The sequence below is a fragment of the Carassius gibelio genome, chromosome A1 (assembly GCF_023724105.1).
Source record: "Carassius gibelio isolate Cgi1373 ecotype wild population from Czech Republic chromosome A1, carGib1.2-hapl.c, whole genome shotgun sequence".
In the NCBI taxonomy this organism is placed as follows: Eukaryota; Metazoa; Chordata; class Actinopteri; order Cypriniformes; family Cyprinidae; genus Carassius; species Carassius gibelio.
This window is the reverse complement of record NC_068371.1, coordinates 36,673,389-36,690,925: the sequence shown is the minus strand read 5'-3', so window position 1 is coordinate 36,690,925 and position 17,537 is coordinate 36,673,389. Positions and strand designations below refer to the sequence as shown.

Sequence of the window (17,537 nt, the reverse complement as noted above, 5' to 3'; positions counted from 1 at the left end):
TTTTATGCATTAAATTAATAAAATTTCCAGATCCCTGCAAACACAATCAAATAATGATAATTAAGCTACAACAACAATCCGCATCAAATATTTTTTGCTGAGTTTACTTTTTCCTATGGAAAAAAGGGGTTTTAAGTTGTTTGTACTAATTACAATAACATATTAAAATGGCAAAACACCAGACAGAAAACTTCTGGCAGTTGTTTCTGAGTTTAGTTTAGTTTAGTCACATCGATGTGATCGGCGCTCCTCTGCTCTTCCTGACACTCGATCATCATCATCATCATCATCGCGCTCTGACATCCACACATCCGCCTGTGGATCCCGGAAGCAGAAGTCGCTAGACATAAACGATAACGCAGCGTCTTGATACACTGTTAAGTAGATTATTCTCAAATCTAGTCTAGAAATAGATCTTCATGCACATTAAAGACCTCTTAATGACTCTGTAGCGGCGGAACACGCTGTTAAAGATTTAAAGGTAATGTGAGAGTCCGTTGTGTTCGAGTGTTTTCTTCTGGTTGATGTTTATATGGCAGTGCTTTATGTTTCTCTATTTATATTAGTTTAACCAAGAACTGAATGTGTTCTGTTTATAAAAATGGTTTATAAAATCTGTTAAACCTACACTGAATTGATTGTCACATCTATTGTGTTTTTATTATATTCGTTATACAGATCTGCTGGATTTGACATTGTTTACTGATTGTGATTAAATCATCAGAGAACTGAATACACTGCGAGTCATCAGATGTAACAGATGAGAGACTGTCACACAAGCATCAGATAAACACAGTCTCTGATTTCCCAGCATGCAGTGCGCAGCCCCCCCTCCTCAGGACCCCTCACATGCGAGCGGTGACCGGGCCGAACTGACCCAGCTGCCCTCCCCAGACAGCACCTCTGACCTGGGCAGCCCCAGAGCGCTGACCTTTGACCTGCTTAACATGGTGATCTCCTTCAAGCGGATGGCCATCTTCCTGGAGCCCGTTACAGACTCACTGGAGGTGCTGCGCTACCTGCTCGGGTGAGAGACATCCCATAATAATCAGAACGGCTTCTGCCTGTGTCATGTGACTCTCACCAGAAGGCTTTTGTTGTTTTCTAAACGTGTCTCTGAATTATTGATGCTCATTGTGTTTTTAGGTGGAGGATGCCGCTGTGCTCCCTGTTCAGTTGTGTTCTGCTCAACATCCTCTTCCTCACTCTGAGTGAAGGTGAGATTTGAATTAATGACATGTGCTGTGCAGGTGTACTATACAGTGGCATTCGAAAGTTTGGGCTCCCCTTGCAGAATCTGTGAAAATGTGAATAATTTTAACAAAATAAGAGAGATCATACTAAATGCATGTTATTTTTTATTGAGTACTGTCCTGAGTAAGATATTGTACACAAAATATGTTTACATTTAGTCCTCAACACAAAAAAACTGCTGAAATTAGTAAAATAACCTCATTTAATAGTTTGGGAACCCTTGGTTCTTAAAACTGTGTGCTGTTACCTGATGATCCTCGACTGTCTTTCTGTTTTGTGATGGTTGAAACTGAGAACTGTTCTTCAGAAAAATCTTTAAGGTCCTGCAGATTCTTCAGTTTTCCAGCATCTTTGCATATTTGAACCCTTTCCAGCAGTGACTTTATGATTTTGAGATGCATCTTTTCAGACTGAGGACAATTGAGGGACTCAAACACAACTATTTAAAAAGATTCAAACATTCACTGATGCTCCAGAAGGAAACAAGATGCTTTAAGAGCTGGGTGTGAAAACTTTTGGAATTTGAAGATCAAAGTAAATTGTACTTAATTTGTGTTCAGGGAAACAAACAAGTATCTTCTGTTGCTTACGAAGGGTAGAACTAAATGGAAAAAATATATATTTCAACAACTTAAGAAAAATTTGGACATCTTCATCGTGTTCAGAAGTTTTCACCCCAAACTTTCACATGCCACTGTAATGCATTAACTGAGTATCTCCTGTGTTAAAACTATCCTCAGGTGCGTGGGTCGCTCTGCTGCTGCTGGTCGTCTCCACTCCGGCTGCGCTGGGGTACCTTGGCAACCGTTGCCAGGGCACGAGCTGTGAGGTGACGGTTCAGAAGAAGCAGCACTTTGCCGTGCAGCGGCGAGAACTGAAGATGGTCCACATGAGCAAACAGGAGGCCATGCTGGAGGTCAAGGACATGTGAGTGGAGGAGACCATGATGTTTGAGTGATGAGAGAGCGCTGAGACAGAGAGATGAAGACGTGTGTGTGTGTGTGTGTGTGTCTGTGTGTTACAGGCTGAAACGAATAGATGACCTTCTGACCCTGGCGTGTGTGTATGCAGAATCCGTGTATAAAGTGTTATACTGGGAGAGTCACGCCATGTCCTCCATGTGAGTATCAAGCTAATGTCACACAGAAGCACATGTTGATGTTCCTTTGAGGACAATTGACCATGCTTATCAAAGTGTCTGCCTGAATAGTCCAGTACAGATATTGTCACGTCAGTGAGCTTGGTATTAACTAACACGGTCCACAGAATAATTTCAGAATAGGATGAAAATCATATGAGATGAGAAAGTTATTTTTATGTGTTTCTTCAGATAAAATAAGAACAAAATCAAAAACATTTAGCCAGGGAAGTTTCTGAAATTTGACAGTGAATTTTTTTTAATTAAATTATGGTGACCATAGTACAGTTTTGTAAAAAATTATGTTTAGTGCAAGAATACTAACCTTAACAATAACTGATGGACAGCAACTGTAATTTATACATATACAGGGTTCATACAGTTATGATAAACCTGGAAAAGTCATGCAGTTTTGGCAAAGTCATCACAAATCTCTGTATAATAGGATTCAGTAGTGAAACGAAGGCAAATAAGTCATTAATTTTAGTTCAAATATGCTGTGATAAATTTGAACATAGGTTTTTATTCTTGTTTTATGTGTATACTTGTAAACTAATGGAACATTAGGTCATGAATGTCGTCTCAAAATGTCAGGTAAAGGTCATGAAATGTATTTGTAGAAATGAGTACAAACCGTGCGTATAATGTAGTATTACTCATATAGTTATGTATGTATTATTTGCATACTGTTGTTTTGGTCTATTTTCTGTTATCTTTGTGTTAATTTGTAACGCAAAGCATCTAATAAAAGCAACAAACATCAGTTGAGTGTAAGGATTGTGAAGGTGATGGTGATGGTAATGAGTGTTATTCTGTGCAGGTTTTACGGTTCTCTCCTGACGGCGCTTTGTTTGCTGTATTTGGTTCCTGTGGGTTTGAGTCTGTCTGTGCTCAACAGCGCCCTCTTTCTGTGGAACAGGAACTTCTACAGAGGTCAGTAAAGACATGACATCGGCCTCAGGTGACGTGTAAATGCAGAACTGGGCACTTTACATGTTGGTCAGAAGGTTATTGCTTCAGTGTGGCCAGACTTTATGCTGATATAAAAATGATTAGTGAATATATATATATTTCCATTCAGATTCACTTAGCCTGACACAGTGTCTCACACAGTGTCCTTTCTCTCATTTCCTCTAGTTCTGTTGGAGCTGAAGGAGGGTGTTCACCCGAGTCGGGTCCGGCCTGTGCAGGAAACTGAACCATGTGACCCAGATCAGGCAAGCCTGCTAGAAAGCACACCCACTCCAACCAGTGTGGAGGTGAGAGTGAATTAAAACAAACAAACTCTCGCTATAACCATAAAACACATCTAGACAGCTGACAGATTATTTTTAGTCTGCGCTACTTTGGTTGACTTATTGTGTGAATGTGCTTCCTGTTCAGGATCAGTCTCCTGGCAACATTGAAGAGGCAGAGGAGGCGGAGCCTGATGATGAGTTTAAAGATGCAATTGAGGTCAGGAAAAATGTCTGTCTGTCTGTCTGTCTCCCTCTCTGTCTCTTTTTCTGACATGTTCTCCCATTTCTGCTCTTTGCCTGCTCAAGGAATCTCAGCTTATTCTGCCGGTAAGTAGCTCCCTCTAGAGGCGTGGAGATCTATAGCGTTAATTTTAGACCACAGCTGAGTGTGCAGATAAAGTGTGTGTGTTTATGAGTGGATATCAGCCTTCACATTATCTAAGTAGATTTAGTCATGTGGTTTAGTGTGTATGTGTACATGTCTGACCTTTTGACCTTTACTCTGCTCTCCAAGGAAACTCCTCTGGCTTTAGTGGTGAGTAATAGTGTAACCGAGAGCATTTAATATTTGAGTAAATTCACAGTAACTCCAGATGAGCGAAGAAACATCCTGGCTTTGTGTGTATGTGCATGTTTTTGCATTATTGTAAATTCTCGGAATGCATCTGCACATGTTTATTTATGTCTAATCCGTGTATGATTATTAGATTTTAGCAGGGTGCATCTCACAAAACCTGTCAAAAGATGTCTAGGAAAAAATAATGATTTAGATGAAATTAAATCTCGTCTGTTGTCTTTAAGTAGAATATCATTTATTGCATTTTTTGATTATGGGGTGATATGTGACCTGGAAATATGCTTGTGAGATTCACCTGTATGTCTTGTCTGTGTTCAGGTGTGAATTTAAAATAAGATGCATTTCATTTTTCTCATCAACTACAAATAACCTCAAACGCGACACACGATGGATCAAGATCAAATCCAGACCTAATAGTATTTGATGATATATCTTGTTATAAGAGGCATGACCATTGTAAAAGTGTCCGGCCCGTGTTTTGAATCTAGGTGTGGCCTGTATCTTATTTGCTACCAAAGATTCTGAGGAGATGGAGAGCCCATAAGGTGCCCACACACACCTGTCAATCATGATCTCTAGGTGTTCTAACCACACCCCCTCATGCCTTTATTCATTTCGGTGGCTTCTATTAACAGTGATTTCACAGGAAACGCTTACTTGGTGAAACTTCCTTCAGGTCAGGGTTGATCGTCACACTATTTCTATGTGAGGTCTTATTATGAAAAGGGTTGGTAATGTCTACTAACAAGATGAGATGGGCTACTTTACTGTTCATTTAAGAGGTATTCAGAATTATGAAGTACATTTATGAATATGTTCAGTTTGGGGTCTGAATTGGATTAACTTATTTGAAATGTGCCCCTGCCTTCACTAGAGCCTGTATTTCGAGGGCTTGTGGTCTTTTTATGGTGTTAAGTGCTGTACAGCACAGAAATCTGAGACCTTTCACCAGTCACCGGATGACTGCAGGAAACAAAGCTCAGCAGCAACAAACATGGGTCAGATTTACCGAAGTCGTCACATGTGCCGCTACAGGCGCAGAGATTCGTCTGTTTCTAATGACTTCAGTGAATCTGATCTCTTAACCCAAAGCCCTCTACATACAGAGCGGAACTAACAGAGAGAGAAAGCCTTCACACACCCGTGACCCCGGACCACAAAACCAGTCATAAGGGTCAATTTTACTAAATTAAGATTTATACAGCATCTGAAAGCTGAATAAATCCGCTTTCCATTGGTGTATGGTTTGTTAGGATTGGACAACATTTGGTTGAGATACAACTATTTGAAAATCTGAAACCTGAGGGTGCAAAAAAAATCACTTTTACATTTTTTACCTTAGCTGACGCTAATATCCAAAGCGACTTACAATTGCTAGATATGTCAGAGGTCGCACGCCTCTGGAGCAACTAGAGGTTAAGTGTCTTGCTCAGGGACACATTGGTGTCTCACAGTGGATTCAAACCCAGGTCTCTCACACCAAAGGCATGTTACTTATCCACTGCACCATCACCACCCTTTTAAAGTTGTCTAATTGAATTCTTAGCAATGCATATTACTAATCAAAAATTAAGTTTTGATATATTTACAGGAGAAATTCACTAAATATTTTCATGGAACATGATCTTTACTTGAAATCCTAATGATTTTTGGCATAAAGGAAAAATCTATAATTTTGACCCATACAATGTATTTTTGGCTATTGCTAGAATATACCCAAGTGACTTAAGACTGGTTCTGTGCTCTAGGGTCACATATGAGGAGAGTGCATTGATTTTTTGTATATGGGTCAGTGACAAGATAATCTGGTGTAAAAAAAACTTTTTAGGCGAGTTAATTTTTGAATAACGCTATACCACTTTCAATGAAAGTTTGGAGTGTATTCAAGCATGTTATCATAAATATTAATTTTCTAGGGTCATACTGTTTGATATGAAATATGAAATATGTTTTGTATAACTTAAATACAGTTAAACTACCTTGACGTTTTTGACCTTTAAATAAATAAAAAATCTGAATCATTTTTGGAATTAAAAATCAAGTCATTGACCTATATATAAATATATATATGTATGTGTGGAAAATGCTCACATGTTTTTAGTGGTTTTGTGTGCAGGTTTTGTCAGGAGTGGGTGAAGTGAAAGATCTTTTGGTGTCAAGCTGAACTTGAGAGCTAACGGCTTCAGACCTGTCATCTGAATATGAAAGTAATTCATTTATTTCCATGTTTATCTGTGGTAGGATGATGAGGAGGTGTCTTCTGGTGTTCCTGAGTTTGACACAGTGTCTGATAACGGCCTGTTGAGCAGGAACGAGCCCATCCGCAGTAAAGTGTCCAAACTCACTGAGAAACTTCGCAAGCGAGTCCCTGCCAACGCCACCGGTCACTATGGATCTCTTTATACTTCATTCATTTTGCCATCCATATTTTCTTTAAAACCATATTTTCTCTTTGTCCTTCCACAGGCAACTGTTTCCATTGCAGTTCAGCGTTTTCTGTTTTAAAGAAAAGGGTATGACTTCTGAGCTTCATCCTGTTGAACATGCTATTCAACTTGTATGATGTTGTTTCACTCATGATCTTTGTAATTTTCCAGAGAAACTGCAGTAACTGTGGTGTCAGTTTTTGTTCCCGCTGTTGCTCATATAAAGTGTTGAGATCCAGTATGGGAGCCACAGGTATGAGAAGAGCATGTGAATGTTGTAAAGAGTTTTTTAATTGAAGATGGGTTTACACAATGTTATTTTTCTTTCTCTGATTCCTCAGCTCCTGAGGCCCAAAGAGAGACTGTGTTTGTTTGTTCTATGTGTAATACTTTCCTCAGCACCAAGTAATTCAATAATGTTCCACCATTGCAATCCTGTAAAAGAGGCTTCAGCGATTCTTGAGGTTTCATTCTTCCCCTGCGGAGCATTTCACATGGAGGATCAAAATCCTCCCGCTTCTGTTGCCTCAACTCTCTTCCCGAGGTTCCTCAAGAGTTGTTTGCCTGTCGAAAACTTGTGTCCCCTACCTGGGCTCCTTTAATGGTGACTTTTTCCTTGGAATATGCTGCTTTCCACTTCCACCGCTAATATTAATCAAAGCTTCACACCAAGATTGATTGGTTTACTTAGAAGTCACTATACTGTGAAATCAAATATTGTACTTTCATCAACTCTTATTATGGCTTCACTTTCCAGAATGAGCCCTTGGTGGGATTTAATTTGAATAGCAAGGGCCCTGTTTATCTGTTATTATAATCATCCTATAGAGGAGAACAAGACCATGAAAATTATGTTGGTTATTTATTGCATTAGATGCCAAAACCAATCGATCTGCGCATTTTAGATGGCTTCTCTATATTGTTCCACATACTGTAAAATCTGATTAGTTGGTATCAATAACTTAAGAAAATTAATCTGTTTAATTCTCTCATTAAACATTTAGACCAATCAGTTACAATTCAACCTTTTGGTAGCTGCTTATCTGCTTAAACCCATAATTTATTTGTGTAATTCTGTCTCCGAAAAGCTTTAATTTATATATTGATGTATGTTTGTTGTTGGAACGTCCTCAGAAAGCATTTATATTAGATAATCATATTAGTGTATCATATCCGCACAAGAGTTCTCCTGCTCACATTAATGAAAGAATGAGCTATGTTCCTGTGATTTTATCCGTCTTTAAGCCCAGGTTGAATGTAAAACCAGTGTTTTTATGGTTCTAGATCGATGTATGTCGTACTGCTGTTATCCTCTGTTTCCTTGGTTACATCTTCTGTTACATTAATAAACAATCTGAATTTGAATAAAGCTTTGTGGAATTTCTGTGAGGAATTTTCTCGCCCCTGTTGTGTTTTGGCGCCTCTCGCAATTAGCTAGCTGCTACTTTAAAGACATTTTAAACAAAACATTGCGTTTTTGAAGTTATAAATGTGACGCATGTCTATAATAAAGGTTATAATGACGGTTTTGTCGTCCCCCGGCCGTTTTATACTGTTTAAAAGCGTTCTGACGTACTGTTGCTATGGTTACCTCTCCAGGCGAACGCGACTTCTGTTCATGAACGTTCGGGGGAAAAAAACGCTAAACCAGCCTGAGCTGGAGGTAAATAAGCGTAGGCTGGGTTTGAGCTGTGTGGGTTTTTTTTTTTTTAGCTGACAAATTTATATATTAATTGTATATTGTAAATATTGTAATTTCTGGCTGTTGGACGTTCTTGAGAGCTGCAGTTGCTCCTCCCTCCGCGCGTCATCACATTGTGTGATTGTTTCCGGCTCCGCCCCCTCAGTTCATCCCCAGGCGCAAACGATTATTCCCGTGAACCTGTTTCACTAAACGGTTTCAGCAGCCGGGACAAGCCTCTCGTTCTCGCATGGCAACATGGCCACAGAGGTGAGAAACAGCCCTTTATTCCTCATGTTTGGGTGACACGACCCGTGTGTGATAGATAGATAGAAGATACGGTCTGAATCTCGGCGTCGTTTTGATCGTTTAAATCTGGGATGGAGATCACGGATCGGTACGTGACGTTACAGGCGAACGAGAACAGCCGTTTCACGCTTCGATTTTAAAAACAATCGTTTATGACTACTGCTCAACCCATAATGCACAGAATACAATAAAGTAAATATCATACAGAGAGTGAACTAAACAGCCACAAGTGAAGCGCAGACCATCGAGCATGACTAGATAGATCGATGGATGGATAGATAGATAGATAGATAGATAGATAGATAGATAGATAGACAGACAGACAGACAGACAGACAGACAGACAGACAGACAGATAGATAGATAGACAGACAGACAGACAGACAGACAGATAGATAGATAGATAGATAGATAGTGTAATGTTGTAATCTAAATGATTCGGTCAAATGTTATTTATCAGGACTGAACTGATTATACTGGGTTATACAACAACTTTTAAGGATACGATCAGGTGGAGATTTACGTATATTATTCACTTGACACTGATCATTAATGCTATAAATAAAAGGGAGAAACGAGATTATTTATTGTAATGATTGTGTTGTAATGATGATTAATATTACAAGAGAGAGAAAAAGGCTCTTCACTTATGCTCTCAGGTCCTCTCTATCTGTTTATAACTGGCATAGTGTCATGATTGACAGAAATGATGTTGCTTACAGCAGCTGCTAGGACAGATCCATAAGAGAAAGTGTTCTTTAAGCTCCGTGTTCATGAAGATGACAAAGGCTTGTGTGGAGTCGGAAGGGTCTGGTGCGAGTGTGACGTAGTGGAGCGCGCAGCTGGACATCAAAGAGGATAAAAGCGACTGTCCGCGGCTCGATAAGCTCTTTTAGTGAAAGCAGAGGGAGTGTTTGTGCGTCTCTTTCATCGGTGGCCGGATCAGGAATGAGTTCAGCACCGCGGACAGCGACGGAGCGAACTAAACTCCCGTACTGCCACGAATCTGTAAGCGTCTTTCTTTTCTGTCTTTTTTTCATATCCCCATTCAAAAGTGTTTTAACTGGCGATATCTTATTTCCTTTTGTGATTTCTTGTGGTGGGCATTAAAATGTAATTTCAGAAGTTATACTGAGGCTTATTTGACAATCAACTGTGTGTCCCGCCGAGTAACCTTGAACGCGCGCGCGATTGTGGTTCGAGCGCGAGATCTGTGTTTAATCTCGTGCTTGCGGAAAACAAACATAATTCCCGGGGTGACAGTCAATAACCATTCTGCACAGGCTACACCGTGTGATTAGATTGTGTTTTGATATATTTGGTATCAGCGGTGAGTGCGTGTTAAATGATCGTCTCCTCGCGATCGATCGGTTGTGCTCGTGGGAGTCGGTAGCAGTGTCTCTCATCTTTCTGAGACCGAGACCAAATGCTGCTTGCATAATTAATTAGGCATTTAGTAACAACAGCCCAGAACCATTGTCGTAATAAATCTCGGTTTTCCCGTACAAAAGTGGCGGTAACTTAGTACTATTGTGGTTTCAGACGGTATTGTACTTTAGTGTTTACATAGAACTGTGAAGTACTTAAAAAAACATGGTGCTAGTATGCGACATGTCCCAAACACAAAAGTACCTAACAAAATTTTGCTAGTACATTGTCCATGGTCCATGTATTTTTTTGATTTTGCATGTAGTTTTTCATGAATGTGTTCGTAATTGCATACAATTGTTTATACTGAAGTTCCATTGTTTATTAGATCTTTTCCCAACATCGTTTAGTTCAAGATCCTATAAGTCGAGACTGTATGTGTGTGTTGGAACCAACATGTCATGTCTCAGCCTGTTATTTTATCAGAGGGAGCAATGCACTGGCAGGACCTGCTGCTAAAACAGAGCTGAGTTTTTGAATAAGTAGTTCATTATGGAATGTGCTTTCTTATTATAGTCTTCCAGTGTGTGAACATGACAGGTACTGCAAAATAAAGAGGTGAGAACGCAGGGAAGGAGTGGGGGATGAAAGGACTCATGACTCAGGCTGATTTTAGAGTGTGTATTGGCAGTGACAGATGGCCAGTCGACCTGATGTTTGTGTGTGTGCGTGTGTGTGTGTGTGTGTGTGTATGTGTGTGTGAATACACACGGACAGTAATGTGTGCATTAAATTCTAAGTTCATCACAGGATTAATATATAATTTAATTATGACATCACTGCATTACTGCATTACTCGGAGGTTTCGTGATCGCTAGTTAAAAAAATGCAGTGTGATAATTCATTTGGTAGGAATGCAGTGATGAGCTAATGATGACATCACTGCACTACTCTGAACTATTGATCATGACATCACCCTGAGCTAATGATGACATCACTGCATCAATCTGAGATAATGACAACATAACTGCATCACTCTGTGAGATAATGACAACATCACTGCATTACTCTAAGATAATGACATCACTGCATTAATCTGTGAGATGATGACAACATCACTGCATCAATCAATGAGATAATGACTTCACTGCATCAATCTGAGATAATGACAACATAACTGCATCAATCCATGAGTTAAAGACAACATCAATGCATTACTCTAAGATAATGACATCACTGCATCAATCTGTGAGATAATGACAACATCACTGCATCAGTCTATGATGTAATAACAACAACTGCATCAATCTATGAGATAATGACATCACTGCATCAATCTATGAGATAATGACATCACTGCATTAATCTATAAGATAATGACATCACTGCATCAATCTATGAGATAATGACATCACCGCAGACAAAGTGGATGTAATCAAAATACCACTGTTTTGTCATCATGTGCATCAATTCCTTTGTTCTGCTGAACACAAAGGAGGACATTTAGAAGAATGTTTGCAAACAAACAGGTTTCTGCCACCATTTTTCCATACTATGCAAGTCAAAGCTGTTTTGTAGCAAACATTCTTCAGAATTTCTTCCCTTGTTTTAAGGCATAATGGCTAAACAGTCCATTTAGATATGTATGTGTGCATGTATATTTTTAATGGATCGATTAATTCACACAAATAGAATAAAGTGAAAATTACATCAAGGAAGAATTCTAATTAAGAGAAAAATTAAAAAAATTAAATAAAGGCATGTCCTAATTCTTAAATTCTTAAAATGTGTTTTGTTTTTGTTTAGTTTGCATGTAAATATAAATAAATGGGTAGTCTAATTCTTAGAATAAAGAGAAAATGTATCAGTTGACATTCTCAGCCAATGAGCATGAAGCTGTGTCGTCAGTCAGTTGTTTCCCATCATGCTTTTGATCAGCGCAGTCGGTGGAGAGCAACTGCGCTCGACTGCTCAATCCGACACAGCCACCTCGCCGCCGCGAGAGTTTTTTGCCACATGTCAGCATGACGTCAGAGCAAGGGGGACGTAACTCGGACACTTTTCTAACCGGCATGCATCTCGCGGTGATCGCCGGTGATCGGTTCTGCGCAGATTTTGCTCATCTCAAACAAGCCTAATGACAAAAATCAACATCAACATGACTGCATCAGTCTATGAGCTCAAAGTAATGCAGTGATGACCAAATGATGTCATTGCACTACACTGCAGAAATGTCTAATACCGCCTGTCACTGACTAGCAAGTAGGACCATAACTGTGATATAACTGAATGGCTAATTTCCAGCTCAAACTTCTGGTTTCATTCATCAAGCCATTTTCATGCATTGTTTAGCTTCTAACAGCCCAAGGAAACTGAATTTATGATTAGATCAGAATGCAGCGTGCTGTAACCCTCTCTCGTCCTCTGTCGTAGTTCCATAACCTTCAGGAGTTGAGACACAGTGCATCTCTGGCCAATAAGGTCTTCATTCAGAGAGACTACACAGATGGCACCGTCTGCAAGTTCCAGACCAAGTTCCCCTCCGAGTTAGACAGCAGGGTAAGTGTGTGTGTGTGTGTGTGTGTGTGTGTGTGTGTGGCAGAACAAAAGAGACGCAATGCAAGTAAAAAGGACAGGAAAGAGAAAAGGGCTCTTCACTCAGAGAAACTCTGCTCTTCAGCAAAAGCACTGCTGAGTGCGCAACTCCACACAACACACACATAATGAGCTGCTAATAGAGCTGATAATAGAGCTGTTTAAAGGTGTAAGATCATGTTACAGACAGCCAGTAAAGGCTCTCTGAGGAAATGACAGGCAAAGGGAATTTAACCTAGAGATTTCTGTGTCATTCTCTCATTTAGACGCAATCAGGTTTTATCATGTGTGTATCTGGCCTGAGACTGATGTCTTTACAGTGTCAGTTAGTTTTCAATTCAAACCCAGTAGTTTCTGCCATATGATGTCCTTGTGTGAACTCCCTGGTGTTCTCTGATTGGCTGACTCATCTTTTCCTTGCATCTGATTGGTCAGATTGAGAGGACACTGTTTGAGGACACGGTGAAGACGCTGAATAATTACTATGCAGAGGCGGAGAAGATCGGAGGCCAGTCCTACCTCGAGGGATGTCTGGCCTGCCTCACAGTTTACCTCATATTCCTGTGCATCGAGACACGCTATGAGAAGGTAAGTTATCAGATTCAGATAAACCCACCCTGAAAACGGCAGGTAAAAATAAAACATACTCTGGGTCACTTTATGTGTTGGTTTGGCAAACTATGGTGAATAAAAATGGTGCTGCTAGTCAAAAGTATGCGTGTGTGTGTGTGTGTGTGTGTGTGTGTGTGTGTGTGTGCGTGCAGGTGCTGAAGAAGATCTCGCGCTACATTCAGGAGCAGAATGAGAAGGTCTACGCTCCTCGAGGTCTCCTCATCACAGACCCCATAGAGAGAGGCATGAGAGTCGTATCCTTACAGAGAAAGCTGCAAATACTGTGTGTACACGAGCAGATGGTCAGAGGAAGCTGCTTGTTCTTCAGAAACAGGCGTTAGTCCAGCTTTAGGATGTTTCGTGAACTCTTTTTATTATGTCTTTACTTTGTGTGAGGTTTGCAGTTATTGAAAAACTAAAGACAAGATTGAGACAAGATCAAAATGTGGGATGTAACCAAATATTGTTTTTGACATATATATTAATTATGTTTTTTTTTTAACTTTAAATTACTTTAAAGTTAAAGGCGAATAAGCTCAATATAGTTTTATTATATTATTATACTTCGTAATTACTGATAAATTACTGATTAATTTCTTGATAACACTTGATAACAAATAAGGTTTATAATTTTATATTATTTATTTTTATAATAAATGTATAATATTTACGTATAGAATGTATAATAAATTATTTTTATGTGTCCCCCCACAATATAGATTCAACAGATTATGACGAATGTCAAATAACCTAAATATAGTTTATCATTAAAATTAAGATATTATAATATTTATTATTTTTATAATTATTTTTTTTGTAATACATAGAATAGCAATTCAAAAGATTATGTTGAAATTCAAATTATTTTGTTTTACGATTTTAATTGTTTAAAAAGTCAAGAAGGCCAAGACTCCTTATGTTCACCATTTTAAGGGATCGAACAGACATTTGATGTTTTCACGTTATGTTAATTTAATGTGAGAAAATAGTAAATAATTAGTCATGGTTGTGTCTTTTTTGCTTTATAACAGTAACTGGACCAGGGATATTATCATTAACCAAAACTAAATCTAAAAAACATGACTTCAAATAAAATAACCATTCACTGAAATAAAACATAATAAACTTAGCAAAACTATTACATATATAATATTTAGAAACAAATAACAATACCAGAAACACACAACAACATTTCTAAAACTTTATATACATTTTGAATGGAAACAGAAAATGTAAAAATAAAATCGAATTCAAAATATTAACAAAAACGATATTAAAATAAGACTAAATTTGACATGCAGTTTACTCATAATCATGGCAAGTATTAAAAGCATGTATGTGTAAAGTTATGTCTTTAGTTAGTGCATGTAAGGTTGTGTGACGCTGTGATGTTGCTCCCTTAACCCCAGCGTGTGTTAGATTGAGATCAGTGTGTACGAGGATCGCGGCTCCAGTGCTTCGAGCTCAGGAAGCAGCACAACCAGCAGCAGCGGACGATGATTCACACACACACACTCACACACACTCACGCCTGAGCGACCGCTCAGCATCGCCAAACACAAACACACCTGACATGCACTGCCTCCACGAGACACATCCGCTGTTGGATCAGCAGCACGTCATTACCTCAGTCATTACCACCATCCTCTCGCAGATGTTGCACATCCTCCAGTCACTCGCTGTAGCATTCTGGGTGAAGTGCACATGAGCTTCTGTCACTGTAATATGCAATCTCACTCACAAACGCCTGTGATGTAGCTGCCGAACGGCACTCAACAGTCTTCCATCTTCATGATTGATCATCCTTCTGCTCATTAGCACTTTTACTCTATTAAACAGAAGTCAGATTTTAGACTACAGAGATGTCAAGGACTGACATCTGACCCCAGATATTTTATACATTCCCTAGATACTGCCATCTTATTCCACGGGTACGATTTATGACTTTATTGTGTTGTGTTTTATTTCATAGTGTGCTAATCGTTCATGCTTTGTACTCATACCGCCGCGTCAGAGCAGAAACGAGTCCTCAAGAGCCAGAGCTTCCTCTCATGGTCCTTCATCATGAGCTTTCATTTCTCACGGAGAACCTTCGGCCCCTGTTTATGCAAAGATCAAGCGTAAAAGAAACTGAGAGTGATTTTACTGTTGTGTAGCAAAATAAATGAACAATGATGCCCAACCGAACGAGTTCTGCCTTTCTTTATTTAATCCACATTTTATTTAAAGGGTTTTATTATTAAGGCATTATATTGTTAAAATAAAGTATTTTTCATAGTTCTTTAGCAATTTAATAAACATTTTTCACAACAAATTCAAAAGATTATTGTTAAGAATATTGTTATGTAAGATATTAATGTAATATAAAAAAAATACAATATTGTTTACAGTAAATTTAATATAAACTATGAATTAGAGTAATTAAATCAAGATTTTATTAAGACTTTCATTGCAATAAAACTACACATTTCAGCTCAAATGATTATTTTCATAAAAGAAGAAGACGACTAAAAATGAGGAATGATAATATACATAATCTTTTTGGCATAGATGTAGTCATATAAAGTGTTAAAAAAAGTGGAAAACAAGTAACTACAAGGGCACATTTCTAGCCTATTTTATTTTAAATACAATGTAAAAAAAAAAAAAAAAAAAAAAAATATATATATATATATACAGTATATTTTTTACGAAGTTGTAAAAAGAAAAAAAGATTATGACAGGAGTACGTTTAACAAGAAAAGATCAATTCAGTACACATTTAGTGCAAAGTTTACTTGCTGTTTATTTGTAATTATTTGTGAACTTTGCTAAAAATTTCTGAGTGAAAATTGTTTCAACATTCATTGCCTTTTTCCCCTTATTTAATAAATACAACACTCAATATTCTTAATACTCTATATCCCAAATATCTATCTCTCTGCAATTTCTGAGACTCCAGAGTCAATCAGAGTCATTAAAGATGCATTTTCACGAATATGCAAAACTGGGTCCAAAACTAGGTTTTTGTCATTGAGAAAATGCACTGACCAGAAATACATCTGACCAGAAATACCAGAATTGTAGTGTGCACTATTGTATTAGAAGTATGTTTTTATTTATAAAAGCGTTTTGCACATATGTGACAAAAACACATTTCTCATATGTCAGAAATGTTCACGTTATAATTCTAACATGTTTCAAATCCTAAAAGATGAAGAAATGCATTTTTTCCCATTATTAGTTAAATGTCCACAATTGATGCATGTTTATTATGAACCTTGATCATTTAATTCACAGATAATGATAGTGTGGAGGTCTTACCAACACAGTGGCTGTTTGTGTTGACTGTGTGAATATCTCTCCTCAAAGCATCAACTTGAGGAGCATCTGGAGGCAGAACCGTATCTGTGGTGATGGAGAACATGGACTGTACTTGAGAGACAAACCGAGAAGACACGCCCACCGCATCCTCATCTCCTCCTGTCAATCAAACAGTGTTCTTCATCACAAAGAGCAGTTTTCATACTTATGTTTCAGTCATGCAATAGGTGCAGGTGAAAAGAACTTGTGGCATTGCTTACAAAGCATATGGAAATGAAACATAATTAAGATCATGCAATTACATTTTAATTAAACTGAAAGAAAAGAAAGTGTGGCGAGGATGCACAACTGAACACATTTATTTTGAATTAAAGAAAACAAACGAAATAGACTTTCAGAGCTAGAGTAAGCAAACCAAAGAGAAATGACAGGACAGAATTGTTCGTGCATTTGCAAGCCATCATCACCTCAATAGAGAACTATTATTTTAGCTTTAGAAGTAAAATATAATGTGTCATATCCTCCTCTCATGCTGACTGGACTTGATTAGTGGATACTCACGCTCAGAATTTCAGAATTTCCAGTATGTGGCTTGACTCAAAAGCTTGGGAAATTATGTGTGATTTCTTTTTTATACTATGTGTATTCACTCCTTCCTTGCACAACTTCACTGCAGACGCTTTACATAAGCGCTTGCGTAAGGGACTATCCAATCATCGTCGAGTATTTTAAATACTGTGAAGGTCCACCCAATCACAGGCCCGCAAGAGAAAAGAGGGCGTTAACGACGCGCAGTCCAGCATGAAAATGTGTTATGTACCTAACAACTCAAACAAATAAACTTAAAATGAATATGATTGACTACAATAATACTAAAATAATCAGGTTTGCATGTTTTTTTATAAATAGTTGTAATATTTCCTGTGGATAATAATATGGATGTGTTACTGAAAAAGTTATCACATGTACTGCTAAGGCATTACATTTGACATGGAATTCAATGATTAAGATAAGATTTTTTCAATTGAACGGATTAA

At 38.2% G+C, this 17,537-nt stretch overlaps 2 protein-coding genes and 1 long non-coding RNA gene across 13 annotated transcripts; 2 read left to right on the top strand and 1 right to left on the bottom strand.

Moving 5' to 3' along the window:
- Window positions 1-310: 310 nt before the first annotated feature.
- Window positions 311-8,002, top strand: zfyve27 (zinc finger, FYVE domain containing 27). Of its 10 annotated transcripts, none has more exons than XM_052605970.1 (15): window positions 311-481; window positions 812-1,027; window positions 1,147-1,217; window positions 1,995-2,181; window positions 2,279-2,374; window positions 3,213-3,325; window positions 3,530-3,651; window positions 3,776-3,847; window positions 3,937-3,957; window positions 4,145-4,165; window positions 4,696-4,752; window positions 6,449-6,590; window positions 6,674-6,720; window positions 6,805-6,886; window positions 6,975-8,002. In XM_052605970.1, exons 2-15 carry the CDS (start codon window positions 813-815, stop codon window positions 7,040-7,042), a joined length of 1,314 nt encoding a protein of 437 aa, XP_052461930.1. In that variant the 5' UTR covers window positions 311-481; window position 812; the 3' UTR covers window positions 7,043-8,002. The 10 variants fall into 10 exon arrangements, with proteins under 10 accessions (XP_052461930.1, XP_052461938.1, XP_052461921.1 ...); XM_052605978.1 differs by having other exon boundaries at window positions 725-1,027; XM_052605961.1 differs by having other exon boundaries at window positions 679-1,027.
- A 462-nt stretch (window positions 8,003-8,464) lies between these two features.
- On the top strand, window positions 8,465-15,379 carry LOC128019737 (golgin subfamily A member 7B-like). 2 transcript variants are annotated; one of them, XM_052605928.1, is made up of 5 exons: window positions 8,465-8,584; window positions 12,424-12,549; window positions 13,021-13,173; window positions 13,350-13,451; window positions 14,617-15,379. In XM_052605928.1, the coding sequence occupies exons 1-5, from the start codon at window positions 8,573-8,575 to the stop codon at window positions 14,695-14,697; spliced, it is 474 nt and encodes a 157-aa protein (XP_052461888.1). In that variant the 5' UTR covers window positions 8,465-8,572; the 3' UTR covers window positions 14,698-15,379. The 2 variants fall into 2 exon arrangements, with proteins under 2 accessions (XP_052461888.1, XP_052461879.1); XM_052605919.1 differs by lacking the exon at window positions 8,465-8,584 and adding an exon at window positions 9,098-9,630.
- On the bottom strand, window positions 14,385-17,463 carry LOC128019752 (uncharacterized). The gene is made up of 3 exons (XR_008185243.1): window positions 17,062-17,463; window positions 16,501-16,659; window positions 14,385-15,296 (listed from the first exon to the last, which is right to left on the bottom strand). It is a non-coding gene; the product is annotated as an uncharacterized LOC128019752 (long non-coding RNA).
- Between the last annotated feature and the right edge of the window lie 74 nt (window positions 17,464-17,537).

What these genes read in the sequence shown, in the direction of transcription:
- zfyve27 (XM_052605970.1), top strand. Translation starts at nt 813, where the DNA reads ATGCAGTGCGCAGCCCCCCCTCCTCAGGACCCCTCACATGCGAGCGGT. An exon ending in AATCTCAGCTTATTCTGCCG is followed by an intron (nt 3,958 to 4,144) that starts GTAAGTAGCTCC and finishes CTGCTCTCCAAG; the next exon opens with GAAACTCCTCTGGCTTTAGT. An exon ending in GGAGATGGAGAGCCCATAAG is followed by an intron (nt 4,753 to 6,448) that starts GTGCCCACACAC and finishes TATCTGTGGTAG; the next exon opens with GATGATGAGGAGGTGTCTTC.
- LOC128019737 (XM_052605919.1), top strand. Translation starts at nt 9,571, where the DNA reads ATGAGTTCAGCACCGCGGACAGCGACGGAGCGAACTAAACTCCCGTAC. An exon ending in TCGAGACACGCTATGAGAAG is followed by an intron (nt 13,174 to 13,349) that starts GTAAGTTATCAG and finishes GTGTGCGTGCAG; the next exon opens with GTGCTGAAGAAGATCTCGCG. An exon ending in TAGAGAGAGGCATGAGAGTC is followed by an intron (nt 13,452 to 14,616) that starts GTATCCTTACAG and finishes AGCGTGTGTTAG; the next exon opens with ATTGAGATCAGTGTGTACGA.